This window comes from Pempheris klunzingeri, chromosome 5, assembly GCF_042242105.1.
Source record: "Pempheris klunzingeri isolate RE-2024b chromosome 5, fPemKlu1.hap1, whole genome shotgun sequence".
Classification (NCBI taxonomy): domain Eukaryota; kingdom Metazoa; phylum Chordata; class Actinopteri; order Acropomatiformes; family Pempheridae; genus Pempheris; species Pempheris klunzingeri.
In genome coordinates, this window is record NC_092016.1 from 21,852,563 (window position 1) to 21,867,838 (window position 15,276).

Here is a 15,276-nt window from a genome sequence, read left to right on the forward strand (position 1 = left end):
CTTTCTGGCAAGCTGAATTGATTTCAGTCTGTTTGAAATGGCTTATAGGCCACCATTAGAAGTGCAGGAATGTAATTCCAATGAATGACATGGATTACTAACTTCAGAGAGATTATGCACCCGTGGATAACCCATCAGCACTAAATAAAACGCCGAACAAAATGCCACCAGTAATCATCCAAAATGTGAAACTGTCATGAGCTTATGAATGCTTTCATGAAGAATCTACATCAAATTAGTGTTTTTTTAAATTTTTTTTATTAAAAACACAAAAATGTAAACATATACAGTAATTATACAGAAAACACATCTGAGTGGGTTCAAGACATTTGACAAACATTTATTACTGACCATTCAAGCAAACTGAGGATGAACTTTTCAGGGCAGTTTCTCCTCGCTCACGGTGAATGTGGACAACAGTTTATCGAGATGAACATCAAGTGGCAGCGGACGCTCATTTAAACTTAATCCCCTCTAATAAGAGAGGTGTCCCTGCAGTCACCCCTTTCACATCGTTGTCTTCAAGAACAGTGCCATCTGCTGTTAACAGAGGTGGAGGGGAGGGACCACACACGTGCACACTCACACGAGGAGTGATCCTCATTACAACTCACTGCAATGCAGCATAAAAACACCTGCACATTGCTCATCTCAGCAGCAAAGCCGGTCGTCTTCACCACCAGAAGAGCCAAGTTTATGTCACGTCTCTCTGGACAAACGAGCCCCCGAATATGAAGCCAGTGATCCATTGGTTCAGACTGCGGAATCTCATATGAAGGCTGAACTGTGTGATCATACATCAGGACTAATTCATGAACATTCAACAGATGCAATGTGATGTTGACAGGGACCTCATACTGCACATGATTTAAAGATCTGATCTGTCATGGTTTTTATAATCGACATACAGTTATTATATCCATCTGTAAGGTGATGTGTGTATGGTAATGTGAAAACACACAAAAAAAAGTCACATATAGTGCAGCAACTCTGCTAGGAAATGTTAATAAGAGTGTTAGGTCATTACTGCCCTCCATCCAGCTTCATCACTTTAGTAAACAATACTGAGTTTTCACATTTACTTTATCTGTATTTTCCATGCGTACCAGCAAGTTATATCAACTTCACCAACACCAGATTCTCCGTTACACTGTAGCTCAACTATGTAGGAAGTTACAGGCTGCAGCTGTAAAGGAAAACTGGAATAGTTGCAGCCCTGGCGGCTGATCTGATGTCATGACGCCATAAAACTCTGTCACCAGAACCGCACCCCGGAGGCTTGAAATGATAACTGCAGCAGCAGCTGCTTTGGTTAGCCACTGAATCGCAGTCCTCTTTCAGTACGAACTATTTACAGCTCGTGTAACTTTGGAAGGTGCAAAACTGACAAGGTTCACCAATTGCATAAAAATGTCTCTTCTCATTTAAAAATCCTTTTTGGCAAGTGCTTTAATGCCACCATATTATGTTGAGCCTAATGTGCTAGTTCATCAATCTGCCTCTCCTTCAATCTACAGCTCCTGAAAATAAAACCAAGAAATAAAACATGTCGCTGCTGTTAAAATAAAAGTGTGTGAATGCCTTGAGGATGCAATGTGGTGCGTCTCTATATCCATCAGTGCTTTGAGGTGAGAGTTAGGGTGGAGGAGACACGGAAGATCTGAGGCAGCATGTTGCTCAACTGGTAGAACATCTCCTCTGAGATACTCTGTCAATACAAAAGAGACGCACAGAGACACAGCAGGATTAGTCAGCGACAAGGGACCTCTTGTATACACATTTTCAGTCCACACACTGCCACAGTGGAAGGGAACCCGTGAAACCTTTTTTTGAACCCAGCTGAAACTGTGCCCATGAAAACAAAAATACATCTGGACTGTTTGTGTGGAGCCAAGTGTTAACAGTCCCTGTGGTGCCCTTTACTACAACATCACAGGATCCTTTTTTTCCTGGGGGAACAGAAGCTGATGCTGAAATGATGTGAACTCCGACAGCTGTGACTTTAACGGGGGAACATACCGTGTCCCTCTAAGCATCACCACCCGTCACATAAGAATGTTAAGTATTAATCTTTAAGGAAGCGCACGGTCTCACACAAATCGCTGAACCACTCACAAACACACGGGCGTATATTTAGCCGCCACGTCTCTTTGAGGTGTAGAAAACAATGTTGTTCCAGAAGTGCTATTTTAAATGATGTCTGAGCATGTAGCTGACAGGAAGCCAATGCAGTCGGAGTCCTTTGATGCCACTGTTTTTTATCATCCTAACCTGTCAACACGAGATCGTGCTATAGGCTCTGCTGCCTTCTTGACGCACCACAAAAACTATAGGTACAACACACCCAGCTCAGCCCAAAATAAAATACCATGATAACAGTAAATAAGTGAACAGAATGTTTTTCTTCTCTTACTTTACATTATTAAGACCTACACATCCAGATTACACCTCAGTGTTGGAAAGTGACACGTGAATCCCACTGCTTATCACACAATTATATGGACAAGTCTGAGTTTTCTTTTCTCCCAATAGTGTTCAAGGTCAAGAGAAGCTACAGCTAAAGCTCCACAGTCTATGATTCACGCCACGCTTTTCGTCTGAATTCAAAGGTGTGCACTGCAAGGCCAGATGTGCCTTTTGTGGTAATGTGTGTGGAGCCTTGTGTATACATCTTTATTGAATTAACAGCGAGCTATGCTGGCAAGCATTTACTTGCAGGACGATTGTGTGTCTCTCACCTTTGGCACTAGAAACTGGACTGTGCGTGATATTCCTCCATCCCATGACGCCATCTCCATCATGAAGCCTACAAATAAAACAGTTTGAAAGTAAGCCACATATAACAAGAAAACTCATTTCCCGTTTTCAAATATCTATCTGTAATGTCCAGTGTACTCCAGTTTTTGTAATTACATTATTTTAAAAATTGCATTGCTTTCCTTTCAAGCAAAATAGCAATTGTTGTACCAGTCAATACGAAGTGAGCATTGTGCCTCTTTGTTATTGCATTATGGAAATGTACCATATTGTCAGTAGACACACTAGTAATTTCTTAAAAAAAAAAAGATTTTCTCTTTGACTCAGAGGAAATGAAAACAAGACCATGTAAAGCATGTAAAAACTCATGCTTTAAAAAGTCATAAACTAGGCCTTGACAGCCTTCTGCTATCAAAAGTCAGCAGGAAATGCTGTATCTCATCACAAGTCATGCTTATACTTGGGTGGTTATCTATGAAAACAAAAAGATAAGATGAGGACAATACGAGGTGTAATGTAAATTGCTGTTTTAACAGTGTTAATTTGCACTGGTGTAGCCTAATATTATTAAAAAAAAGGTAATGTCAAACTTCCATTTTACCTTTGACACATTTGAATACCAGCTCGGCTCTCTTGAGACACCACGGTATGGTCATCTCCTGAGCAGACATGAGGACAGAAACAGGAGCAGTGAATTGTTTTGTTTCCTCAGAGGTTAACATGATAATTATTAGTTAGTTTGTTGGCACGAAGATGAACTGGAAACATAACTCACATAAATTGGATGAGAGAAGTAATGGTGTACTTTAGGAAAATAAATGAAAGAAAATGAAATTCAGTTAAAAGGACAAGAGATTAATTTGATCTATTTAATTAGACCAAGACATTAAGTATAGTATATTATCATTATTTCTATTATTTTCATTTATTTATTTAACTTTATTATTTATAATTTACAGGTGAGAAGTTTTGCTGGCTGAATTTTTTTCCTCGTTTTTAATGTGAAGTTATTCACTTATTTTAAGAAGTGTTTGTATGGGTTAAAACCCTCCCATATCACACACATCCCATGTTTGTGATTTGCCCCCCATTTAGTTAAACACCCAATAAAAATAGTGCTCAAAATGAAAAAAAAAAGATTTGTGATGGCAGCGTTTGCGTTGAGTCATGACAGTTAAACTTGTGATACATTACAAACCTTCTTAGGAGTTTTATGCAGGTATGCAAATTAGATACTGTATGTATTACATATGAACTATGCCAAACATAAGGTCTCCTGCTCGGTGACAAACCCACACACAGAATGCTGACGTGCAGAATTGGCTGCCGGCTGCTGGCGGCACACAGTGACCTCAGCAGGGAGTCATCTCTGCAGTCAACCTTTGCTCACAGCGATAGGTGTCTCTCCCACACATCATATCGTCATATACAGACACCAACTTGGAGAGTGCTGCACCTACTCCAAGTCAACAAACCGGATCCACTAACTGGAGGCAGGGGTGTCATCAAGAACCGTGTTTAGGCCCATGTTAACTGCATCACCCACTAACTGATTTGCCCACGAGATAAACTGCACAGGCTTGAGCAATGGGTCTTAGATGCATTAACAATAGGATAGTATAGTCAAGAGTGCTTCATTATCACTCAGGCTGGTACCTGTGTGGAGATGAGCTGGCTGTGGCTGTTCGCAGGAGCACTAACGTCAGCAGTGGCCTCTGCCAACCATCTGAGGCAAAGAGAGGCATTTCATACAGCCACTAAAATAAACATAACTATTGTCAGATTGTGTAAGAGTCCAACAGGCTCTCTACATTGGTCAGTCTCTCCTCTGCATATTGTATTGTAGCCTTATTGAGCAACTCTTCTGTGATCAATTTTCCTGAGACTCATGGGAAAAAACATTCAAAGACTAAGAAAAAGAGGCACAGCCCTGCTGTATTCTGATCGTAGTCTGTAATTCTACCTAGACAGTTGTGTTAAAAGCCGAAACACAAGAATAGGCGTGTATAAACAGGAAAACATCACACCAAATGGCGAAAAAGACCGAAAAGATGATGATAGATGGAAAGTTTTGATGTGAAACCACAGGCTATCAATTAAAGTTCCTCTGGTGCCTGGGGCTTCCAAAGTTTGAAGTCTTTGGTTATGTAAACAAAGAGTCTTGATTAGACATGAGAGGAAAAATTGCTGTGGGCATGTTGTGGCATGAGTGCACTCCAGACGGAGGCTTGTTAAGAATTCACTCTCTGTCTTATGCGATTCTCAGTTATGTTTTAATTTCTACTCAGTTAAACACCAAAGAAGGAAGCAGATAACCAGATCAAAAGAAAATCCCACTAATTTTCAACAGGCCTTATGAGAAAAAAATGTTCCAGTTTCCAGATCTAAAAGAAGAATCCACCTTATTGTGACCAGATATTCGCCTGAACTCTGTTTGATTCGGGCTCAGTTCATCCGTCACTGAAAGCTGTCTCTGTTACTCTCCTTTGCTGTGCGAGTACAGAGTGCTGCTGTACATACACTCCTAGGAACCAAGTAAACAGAAGAGTTCACAACTCTCTACTTTGGCCTCCTGGTTTTACACCTGGGAAATGTTAAGCTGTGAGGTGAAATGACAGCCAGTGTCTGACAAGCCAGACCACAGCTGAGGATGCAGTGCATAAACAAGCAGAGGGAGGACGAAAGGGATTTTGTGTCTTTGCCATCAGTTAGGACCAGGGGAACCTGTGTGGCCAGCAGGTTTTCCTTCATCTTTTACCACAAACAATCACAAACTAGATACAGCAGGTTGAAATTTATACTAATAGGGTTAATGATGAAAGTACAAGTCCTGATTCTACCCCTGTGAAGGGTTAATGAGCAACACTGAATCCATATCAGCTCCTGGGTGGTGTTCTGCGGCCGAACCTGACCCTGATCTCCCAAGAGTGTATATAATGGTGGATGTTAGAGAAGAGGTTGGACGTTTCAGTCATTTTCTTTTGTGCTTTCTGAATCACAACAAGTAGTGATCAGGTGTAACAGTTGGCTGTACAGTTAGCTCAAGCTGGCTTGTGGATATATTTTCTATTTATTTTCAATTTTCGCAAATTAGCTGAGGTATCGTTTTTCCACCCTAGCACCTACAGAAGGACCCCCTGGGGTATAAGTACCCCTGGATTACCAAATTTCAGCCATTTTCTACTCACCTAATGACAACACTGAACTATTTGGCAGTAATGGTTACCCTGCAATCCTTTTCTAATCTGTTCCAGTCAAGTGTTTGGTGGTCAAACATTTGCACTGTCTAACTCAAACATTTATCGTTTTTACATAGTGTATTTCCTACTTGACTGCGCTCCATTTGGAGAAATCTGATGAACGTTTTACATGTTTGCGGACCTATACAAAGTCGTCTTGTTAACTTGTATAGTTTTGGGAAAGACAGACCTCTGGAAGCTAATTTGCATTACGTTTGTTGACCCTACAAACTTAAATGCTTTTCAAACAAACATGGGGGTAAGAGGATTTCAGTGTGGATTTAATTGCTCCCTGGAGGTATCACATTACTGCATTATTATAATCCTTACGAAGTGTGTGAATTTGTGTGGAGCCTGATGTATTCAAACGTCATCAGTGTGCACAGTGCCCTTAGCTAACCTTACCTCCCCCATGTCGTGGACCAGCAGCAGAGGGACAGTGACAGTGGTCACGTCATGTGTGCAGCAGACCTTAAGGATGTTTCTCAAGCCCATGATGGCCGGGTCCCGGGCCGTGATGTTCCCCGAACGCACATTATCGTCCACACACAGATGGAAGACAACATGGACCTCTGACAGGTTGGAATGCCGCGAGATGTAAAACTCGCCTTGAGGAAGAGACGCAGCAGGTGCTTGAGAACAATGCAAACAGTGGTCTAAAATGATACTGCTGAATAATGTGGGATCAATAAATAAGGGATTTTAAATAAAATAAATATATATTGACAACCAGTACCTGGTAAGATGTTTGAAGGATTTCTTTCCACATTTTTGCTCTTGTCGTCACATCCATTCCTTGGAACCTCTGTAAGGACGCAGAATAGAAAAATATGAAATCTGTATGCAAAAAGACTTCATATATCTATCATAATATCGCATAAAGACACTTAATGGCGAGGGCCTTGTAAGCCCTGTAAGCTAGAAGGAATGTCTCTACATGCAGCTCTACTCTACGAACCACTCCACTTAAGAGTATGTTGTGATAAGGATCTGGACACAGTTTCCCGTCAGTGCAGTAGCAGTGATGTCAAGTGCCTCCTGCTTCCTGACTATTTAATCAGTTACTGGCACATCAGTGACATTAAACAAGTGTATGCAGAGAGACGTTTCTGTGCTGCAAAAACTGTTACACTCAGGCATATAGTTATACTCCCCTTCAGTTAATTCTTTTGAATTTTACTCTCATGAGTTTCTGGTAATTCTCAAAATAAGAGAAAAAGTTACTCCGTCTTTGTCTTGCTAGACATAAAATCAGGTAAATTAGCGATCAACCTATAAGTGAGCATATTACGTGCGCTGAGGGGAACTTAAGGGCAAAGCAAACAACTGCAGCAGTACAACAACTTGTATCTTGTCACTGTGATGTATTTCTGGCCCTGCTAAACTAGCTGTGAATAAAAATGTTAGTTCAGCGTTTTAAGATGCATAGTTGGCTAAAAAAAGGCACCCTGGCTGTGTGGAATAATCAGTTTTCTGGTGAAATGTACATCCAGGAAGAGGTTCATTGTCTTGTCTTTCCATTTCTAACCCTCTTTGAATGTTCTGTTTACATTACAGCTGTATTGACAGTGCGATCCGAGGAGCAGCCAAAAGTCTAACCAGGTTGGTCTCTCTGCTTGCTGCTCCGCTGGGCTCTGGCGTAGAGCACCACCTGCTGCACCTCCTCCAGCTGCTCCTCCAGACAGGGAAAATGGAAGTCTGTGCACTCTTTTGCCACGGTTGCAAATTCTGGGGGTCAACACAGCACAGACCAAGGAAGACATGATGCATGAAAAGTTTAAGTTGATATCCAGCCAGAGCTCATCTCTAATCAATATCTAATCTAATCTAATCATATCTCCATACTGTACAAAATCATTCAAAGAGGTGTGAAGCAATAGTGTCATTGTCACGGTAAAGGTTAGAGATAATCCGAGTGAGTCTTGAGGAGGACTAACACAAATGTGTTACCACTTATTGGTGCCAAAATAACACAAAGCACTGCTACACTTATTGTGGAAAATGTTTGGCCATCCAGCAACAGTCAGCCGAACCTACCAAATCCTCATCTTTCTATAAAATAACACTACAGGTTGTTCAAGTGACAACATCTCTATGAGGATCGCCAAAATATCTCCCTCTGACCTCTCTTGATGCCACTGTAGGAGTTGACCCTGTTGTCCACCAACAACACCAGACCACAGAGCGACGAGGAGTAGAGCGAAAGGGCCGTCTGAAGCCGCCTTAGCTTTGCTCCACTGCTGCCGTGCCGCCGATGCTTACAGAAGTCCAGCACGTCTGCACGCACCAGCCGCAGGTTGTGCATCGTCTTCAGTTGTGCTCCTGATTAAATAAATAATCAAATAAATAAAAAGAACATACACATATGTATAATAAATATGCTTTCCCACGATCAGAAAAAGACTACACTTACGCTGTAGTTCACATCTGTACTGCTTTAGATTAATACGAGTGTTTTATGAACATGGGTACTGGCACAAAACTGTATACTTGTTCTTAGAAAGCATGTTAGAAGTCAAGCACCTAAGTGTATGGTGAAACTCTCCTCCAGCTGAGGCTGCTCCTCAAACATCCTGGCCCCAGAGTCTGCGAGCTCCGACAGCTGGCTGGACTGCACCTTAATCTCCTCACTGGAATTCAATCATGCAAATGCATCTCTCAGTAAAGATATCTGTCAAAAACAGTCCATCTGATGCACGTTTTGGGTTCAAGCGAGAACCTGAAGGGTTTCATCCCAAGAAAAGGTGAAAATAAAAACACACAAATTATTAACTAACATTTTATGAAAATTCTTTTTCTACTGTCTGGAAATAGCCATTACTGAACATGTAAAGGCATTTGTCACATTTATTTTTTTTTTAAAGGAAAAACCCATCCATTCACAGCAGCAGTCATTTTTGTGGCTACAATAAACAAAATAAAACAGAAAATGATGGAACACAGTCAGATTAATTGCTGCAGTTTCAGCACCTCATTTACAAAAACTAATAAACAATATTAAAGGAATCAAAAATCCATCCTGAATTCTGGTTTCAAAAGTGCATATTTACAAAGTGTTCAAAGTGCTGATGCAGGAGTATGAAGTTCCACCCACACATAAGCATGATAATGATATTCATCATTAAGAAAAACTGATGCCGGGTCAGCACATTGTCTGAGAAGCTCTTAGCATACAGGTCCTGCTGGTATTGGTGTTTTGATGGAATACCCAATATATGCAGAGGAGTATAGGACCTGAATTTAAACCGCCTCTGAAGGTCCACATTACTTTTAACTGCCATTAGATTTTTTCCCCCACTTCTTATCCCAAGATGCCAGCAATAAGTGATACTGTAAAGCTAAGCGTCAGTCAAAATGAGATGAGTTTTTGACCTCTTGTAATTACTTCAATTTCTATGTAAATGGGACTGGGGCTTCAAAGGGCCAGCAGACATGCCGCATTTTGGATTAGAACTGTTAGCTAAGGGTCAGTTTGAGCTCTGGTCGAAGTTTAGTGGGACTTTTCCAGTAACACAGTAAAGGACATTAGAGGCATTTTATTTGTATCATATAAATGTTATATTATATCAGTTTCACTCTGTTTTATGAGTCTTTTTTATTTTCATTTAAATCCTATTTTTCCTCTTCTTTTAATCACCCTACTATATCAGTGTAAGCTTAGGAGTTCAATAGTCGCTCTACTTCAATGCTGCCTGTATAAATAAACTTAATCTGAACTTAATCCTCACAGCCCAGACAAGCCGAAGCCTCTGTGTCGATGGCACACCATCAGTGAATAAAGAAGAGGTGCTGTTCTCTTGCTGCCTTTTGACAGAGTCACTCCGAGCTGCTGCATCTGCACGTTGCATTTATCCACGTCTGCACTGCGGCTTTGCTTTGCTTACCTACAGTAACAAGAGCAAGCAACTAAGCACCTGACTCCAGTGGTCATTATCTTGGATCAACTGTTCTGCTCAAGTCACAGAACTGAAAGTGTCTGCTCAGGTGCAGATGTAAGCTTACAGATCAGCAGTGTGTACACAAACAACGATCATGTTTCAATATACACACAAATACAGGCCTACAGACCTTCTGCCTGACTGTACACACAAACACACACACACACACACACACACACACAGACTCACTTGATTTGGCTGCTGTTGGATTTCTGGAGGTCCTGGTGCAATTTGATGACCCACTCCTGATACTCCTGCTTTTGAATGCAGGTAACTTGCTTCAGCTCACTGGCCCACTTGTTCTCCAACACCTGCACAAAAAAGACAAAGTCAAACACTGAAACACTGAGGAATACTTATTAATATATTAATCCATATGATAACAACATATTTTTGCCAGACCGACTATCGCAAACCAAAACCTGTAAAACCGGAATATCAAATATAAAACTGATATAACCCTGAAATGTCTGTGGTGAAATGATAACTTTTAACACCACTACAGCATAGCCCAACTTCTTTTTTACCTGCTGTGCATCAAAGTGTTGAGAAGCGACTGCATTTACATCCTGGTCACTCAACGTATTACCCAGCTCATGCATCACCTTGTCCATTTCAGCAGCTTGCCTGCCAGACAGAAAAATATTCATTGATTTGGTTGGACTGATGGGGGAACACATCATCATCTATACTCATGAATAACTCAGGCATTTCAGTCACATAAATTCATGACAGGTGACTGAAATATCGTTGCGGCACAAGTTGAGAAAATCTACAGGACAGACACCACTAAGAGATAAAGACACATGAGAGCATAATGGTGTGGCTCCAACAGTGTATAAATGACTTCATGCATTAGGTGTTTTCTAAGTTTCCTGAGTACTTTCACAGGTCAAACGAACTCTGGTGCATTTGCCCATCTGGTCCGGTTTGTTTGGGCTGCTGTCATCTGAACAACTGGGCCGAGACTGTCTGAAAAGGTCTAAGTCCACCTCCGCACAGACTCTGGTGGGGTGCATTTATGGTGTGAATACAACACGGACCAACAGACTTCATGAAAGTAAATATGGGATTTAAGCAGGAATTTTAAAGCTCGACTACCGTTAAATCCATCTGCTGATCAGAAGCAGATTGAGATTTTGAAATGTAAAGGTTATACTTATGCAAAAAACATTTGGTTACCATGGATACGTGTGTGGGGGTCCACACATGATCGCAGGGATTTCCCTGATAAAAAACAAACTAAACCGCAGGTGTCCTGAGCTTATGTCCTACACCATCTACTTTGGCGGATCAAAATAAAAGGATACAGAAGTCGAATACAGCTTTGGCCAAAAGCTTCTGTGTGTGAATTTACATAGAAGAAGGGCAGTGTTTGCAGGAGACCCAAGGACCTCTGTTCCAGGTAAATGGTCTGTATTTGTATAGCTCCTTTCTAGTTATTTCAACTACTCAAAGCGCTTTACATCACATCCGCATTCACCCATTCACACATCATTCATACAGGAGGAATGTAATTTGGAGGAGACTATTCTTTCATACTCATTCACACACTGAAGCCATGCTTCTGTGTCTCAGTGTCTTGCCCAAGGACACTTCGACATGTTGACCCATAGGAGCTGGGGATCGAACCCCCGACCTTCTGATTGAGGGACGACCCACTCTACCACTGAGCCACAGCCGCTCCGGCTCCAGGCAATAATCCTTGATACCAACCTCTCCAGCAGCTTCTTAATCTCCATGTCTCTCTCACTGATGAGCTCGGAGATGCTAACAAAGTAGTTGTGCTCCAAGTTGAGGAGGGTATCTGAGGCAGGGGAGTGGATCAGCTCATGGTAAACATCCGCAAAGTCTTCATCCCAGCTGGGCTCTTCGGGCCGAGCATGCTCCAGCGTGGTCTAACGCAGTGATAGAAGAGCAAGAATGAGCTGTTTCAAAAGGCTAACAGCAAGCAGTCACACAAAGGCAAAGAAATACAATCTAATCACATTTCACATTACAGGGCTGCTTCACTGTTCACTTGTGGATGATGACCTGCTGCAAGAGCCGTGAGCAAAAGTGACCAGCGAGGTGTTGACTATGAGTTCAAAGTGTGAAAGTTTTTGTGTCAGAGGAAGACAAAAGAGGAAGGCAAATTGCAATGTCAACACATTTTGAATGTTTTGCTCTGCTCAATTAACCTGGGCAATTGATGTAGCCCATCCATAATTAGAAAAGCACCAGAACAGCGTTCAGAATCTGAACCTCCTCTATTAATACAGACTGAGGAATCTTCAGGCCACAAACACGATGGATACTGGAAGGCTTCCATGTGTATTTCTGTGTGACTGCAGTAAACTGTTAACGGGTAGCCACTCCTAAATGTCTGAGTGCAGTGGGTCAGACTGGCTTCACAACAGGAGCTGAGGCAGCCCTCGTCTTTTTATAACTGCAGAGGCAAGTGACAGCAGAGTTTAGACTCATGAACTTTGAAGTGTAAAACAAAATGATCTCATTGACCTTCTGTAAACATGAAATAGGAGACATTCACTTTCAAAGAAATGTGCGAGTGCAAAAACCATCTTTAGAAAACCACAAAGTGTGCTTCTTTGTGTCAATGGACTGTTTCTTTTGTATTGATCCATACTATAAAAGTGATGACTCCGCCGCCACATATTGGATCTCTGAGGAGGAAACGCATCAAAGTGTAACCAAGTGCAATGGAGAGACATTAAACACAGCATGCAGGCTTATGTAATGTGATTTTTTTCCCCCAGAAACTCATGAATAATCAATTTGCAGATGCACTGCACTACTTCTGTTTAATTTACTTAAATGATCCATGACTTGGGCAGAGCATTCAAGGACAGTTCTGAAGCACAGCCGCGCTACCACAGAAACATGGAGTAGTGGCTATACGATCGGAGTGTGTTGAGCAGCCAGTGCCAGCACGTGTAACACGTGCCAAGAACAAAACGTGGGACTAATATTAATAAATGTTTTTACAGAAATATCTTACCAAGGATTTTAAAAGTTTGTATATAGATTAAAATACGATCAAGACGTCCCACAACATTCTAACTGCAGCATTTTGAAGCCACCCCGCAAACACAAACTCCGATGAAATGTTTATCCTGTTGCGTTTCTTAAGCTATTCTAAACTGGATACTGGATAAAATGTCAAGGTCATAAATTTGTTAGAGGGGAACCAAACAAACTGAAACAGGTTAACTCTTTGGGGATGATCAGTCTCACTCAGTCAGTAAAAGACTAATCTTGGTTATGGCATTATCCTCCAATCTAATGGAGTTTTACCATTCAACACAGCCACAGCTTTTGTGCAACGCTAGAGTGACTGTTTATAACGGAGTCATGCAAATAAAGATTGGCTACAGCCAATCACCTCCACATAAGACCTGGTCCAAGCGTTGGTGAGCTGGTTCACGTCGACATCTCCCGTGGTGATCCTCTGCAGGGCCAGCTCTGCCTCTCTGTCATAATCCAGGATGGTCTCCTTCTCGATAAAATTGGAGAGCGAGGCTTTTAGCTCTGCACGGAGAGATGCACACACAGCAAAAAAAAAAAAAAAAAAGAAGAATATGTTTTCAGTTGCGTGCACACCAAGTAGTACACTGCAAAATCAATGGGCCGGATCCATTCGATCCGTTCAGGTTTCAAACTGACAGCAAACACGCTGACAACATCAACTCGCTCCCAGGCAGATGTGTAGAAAGATTTTATGTCAGACAAATAGTGGGGTGGGGATAACTGATGTTGTATTTATGATTTTAAAAAAAACAGCACTGAAATAATTTGAAAAAGTTTAAAATAGTGAGTCAGTGTGCTTTGTAGAAGTACTTAGAGACACATATCGCCTTCTGTAGAATGGAATACAGTTTTTTTTTTCATTATTCATTGATTTCCTTTCAAAGATAAGGGGGGAGGTAGATTTGAAAAGGACATCAGGCCACTTCAAACCTCTGCCACGCTTCCCCACTTAAATGCTTGTGTTTAAGCTTTATATATATATATATATATATACACGGCTAATGGCAGCAAGGACAGGGCGGCGGGGGGTTACCTGTGAAATGCAAAAGGGAAAGAAACATGTGGATAAAAACCACAAAAGTGCCGGAAATGGAGCAGCAGTCTCACCATGCTCTATGTAGCAGGGTATTCTGTGCAGCAGCATCAGGCGTCCGTGGAGGTCACTGATGTTCTCCTGAACAGGGAAGCGCAGAGGCACTTTGAGGACACAGTTGTGCTTCCCTGCCTTGAACTCAAACACAAACTCCTTCTCAGCAGCAATGTTCGCTTTGCCTTTGTTCCTCTTCATGGTTGCAGCTGAAAAATAAAGAGCAACAGGAAAACATCAACGAAAGCAGTGGACTTCCGAGTGTGGGAGCCTGACGGGCAAACATGGAGTCAGTGTGCAGAATATGAATGTTAAACCTCCTGAAGCAACACAGTGACACCAGAGCTCTTTAGCAACACCGTGGTAAACTGTAACTAGCATCAGACACTCTGCATGTTTGCTGACTGAGTGAGATCCCGGTGAAGCGGCAGCGCTGTTATTGATCAGAGCTCCGTGTTAGCTAGCAGGAAGCTAAGGTTTGGCTGGAAAAGCTCAAACGCCGGCAGGCAGGCCCTCTGAGGACCACCTGCCTACGTGGACGCCGCTGTCTGCTGTGCGTGTCGAGCATATGGAGGTAATAAGAGGCAGGTTTACCTGAGTGTGAGTGACTCCGGTGTTTCCTGTAGCAGAGGCAGCGCTCCTGTTTGGGTCGGTCAGCTGACCGCCTCAGCGTGACGTCAGTGAGCAGCGTGACAGCGCGAGCACTTTCGCGGCTCTGAGCCTCAGCTGTGTTTCCTTCTGTTTTCAGCTGTGCGTCTTTACTGCTGTATGTAGTGTGTGTGTGAAGGTTAGAAATGTGTTTGTTATTATTGATTATTGGTGTTGCTCTCTATTAATCAGATTTACAGAATGTGCTGACCCCCCGGGTTAATTTACTAGAGTGTTTCCCCAGTGCTCTACCGCCCCCTGCTGGTCACAGGTGGTTTCTGAATGGCACTGACTTAATAAACGACCCAACACCAACACACCAAGGAGGAAAACACGGACCTGTCGTCTTGTTGATCTAATGGGAATCAAATAAGTGTGGAAAATAAGTGTGGCATAAATACTGTTGAACTTTGCAGCAGACATTGGCAATGAAAAGCTTAGTTCTCAGGCTCTCTCCAATAATGCAGATGCATTATGTGTAAAAAGAGAATCCAAGACGTAAGAATAAAATAGTAAAGAACTTAAACTATTGGTATAAATTAGAATACGTATGAAACACAATAGAATAAAGCAGCCTTCT

The 15,276-nt window shown here is 41.9% G+C and overlaps 1 protein-coding gene across 1 annotated transcript; it reads right to left on the minus strand.

Annotated features, from left to right (window-relative positions):
• Positions 1-249: 249 nt before the first annotated feature.
• ferry3 (FERRY endosomal RAB5 effector complex subunit 3) lies at positions 250-14,696 on the minus strand. Its single transcript, XM_070831289.1, has 14 exons — positions 14,643-14,696; positions 14,069-14,257; positions 13,317-13,462; positions 11,651-11,832; positions 10,462-10,561; positions 10,124-10,245; positions 8,520-8,626; positions 8,121-8,318; positions 7,596-7,724; positions 6,733-6,801; positions 6,402-6,604; positions 3,359-3,416; positions 2,739-2,806; positions 250-1,708 (listed from the first exon to the last, which is right to left on the minus strand). The coding sequence occupies exons 2-14, from the start codon at positions 14,247-14,249 to the stop codon at positions 1,616-1,618; spliced, it is 1,656 nt and encodes a 551-aa protein (XP_070687390.1). The 5' UTR covers positions 14,250-14,257; positions 14,643-14,696; the 3' UTR covers positions 250-1,615.
• Between the last annotated feature and the right edge of the window lie 580 nt (positions 14,697-15,276).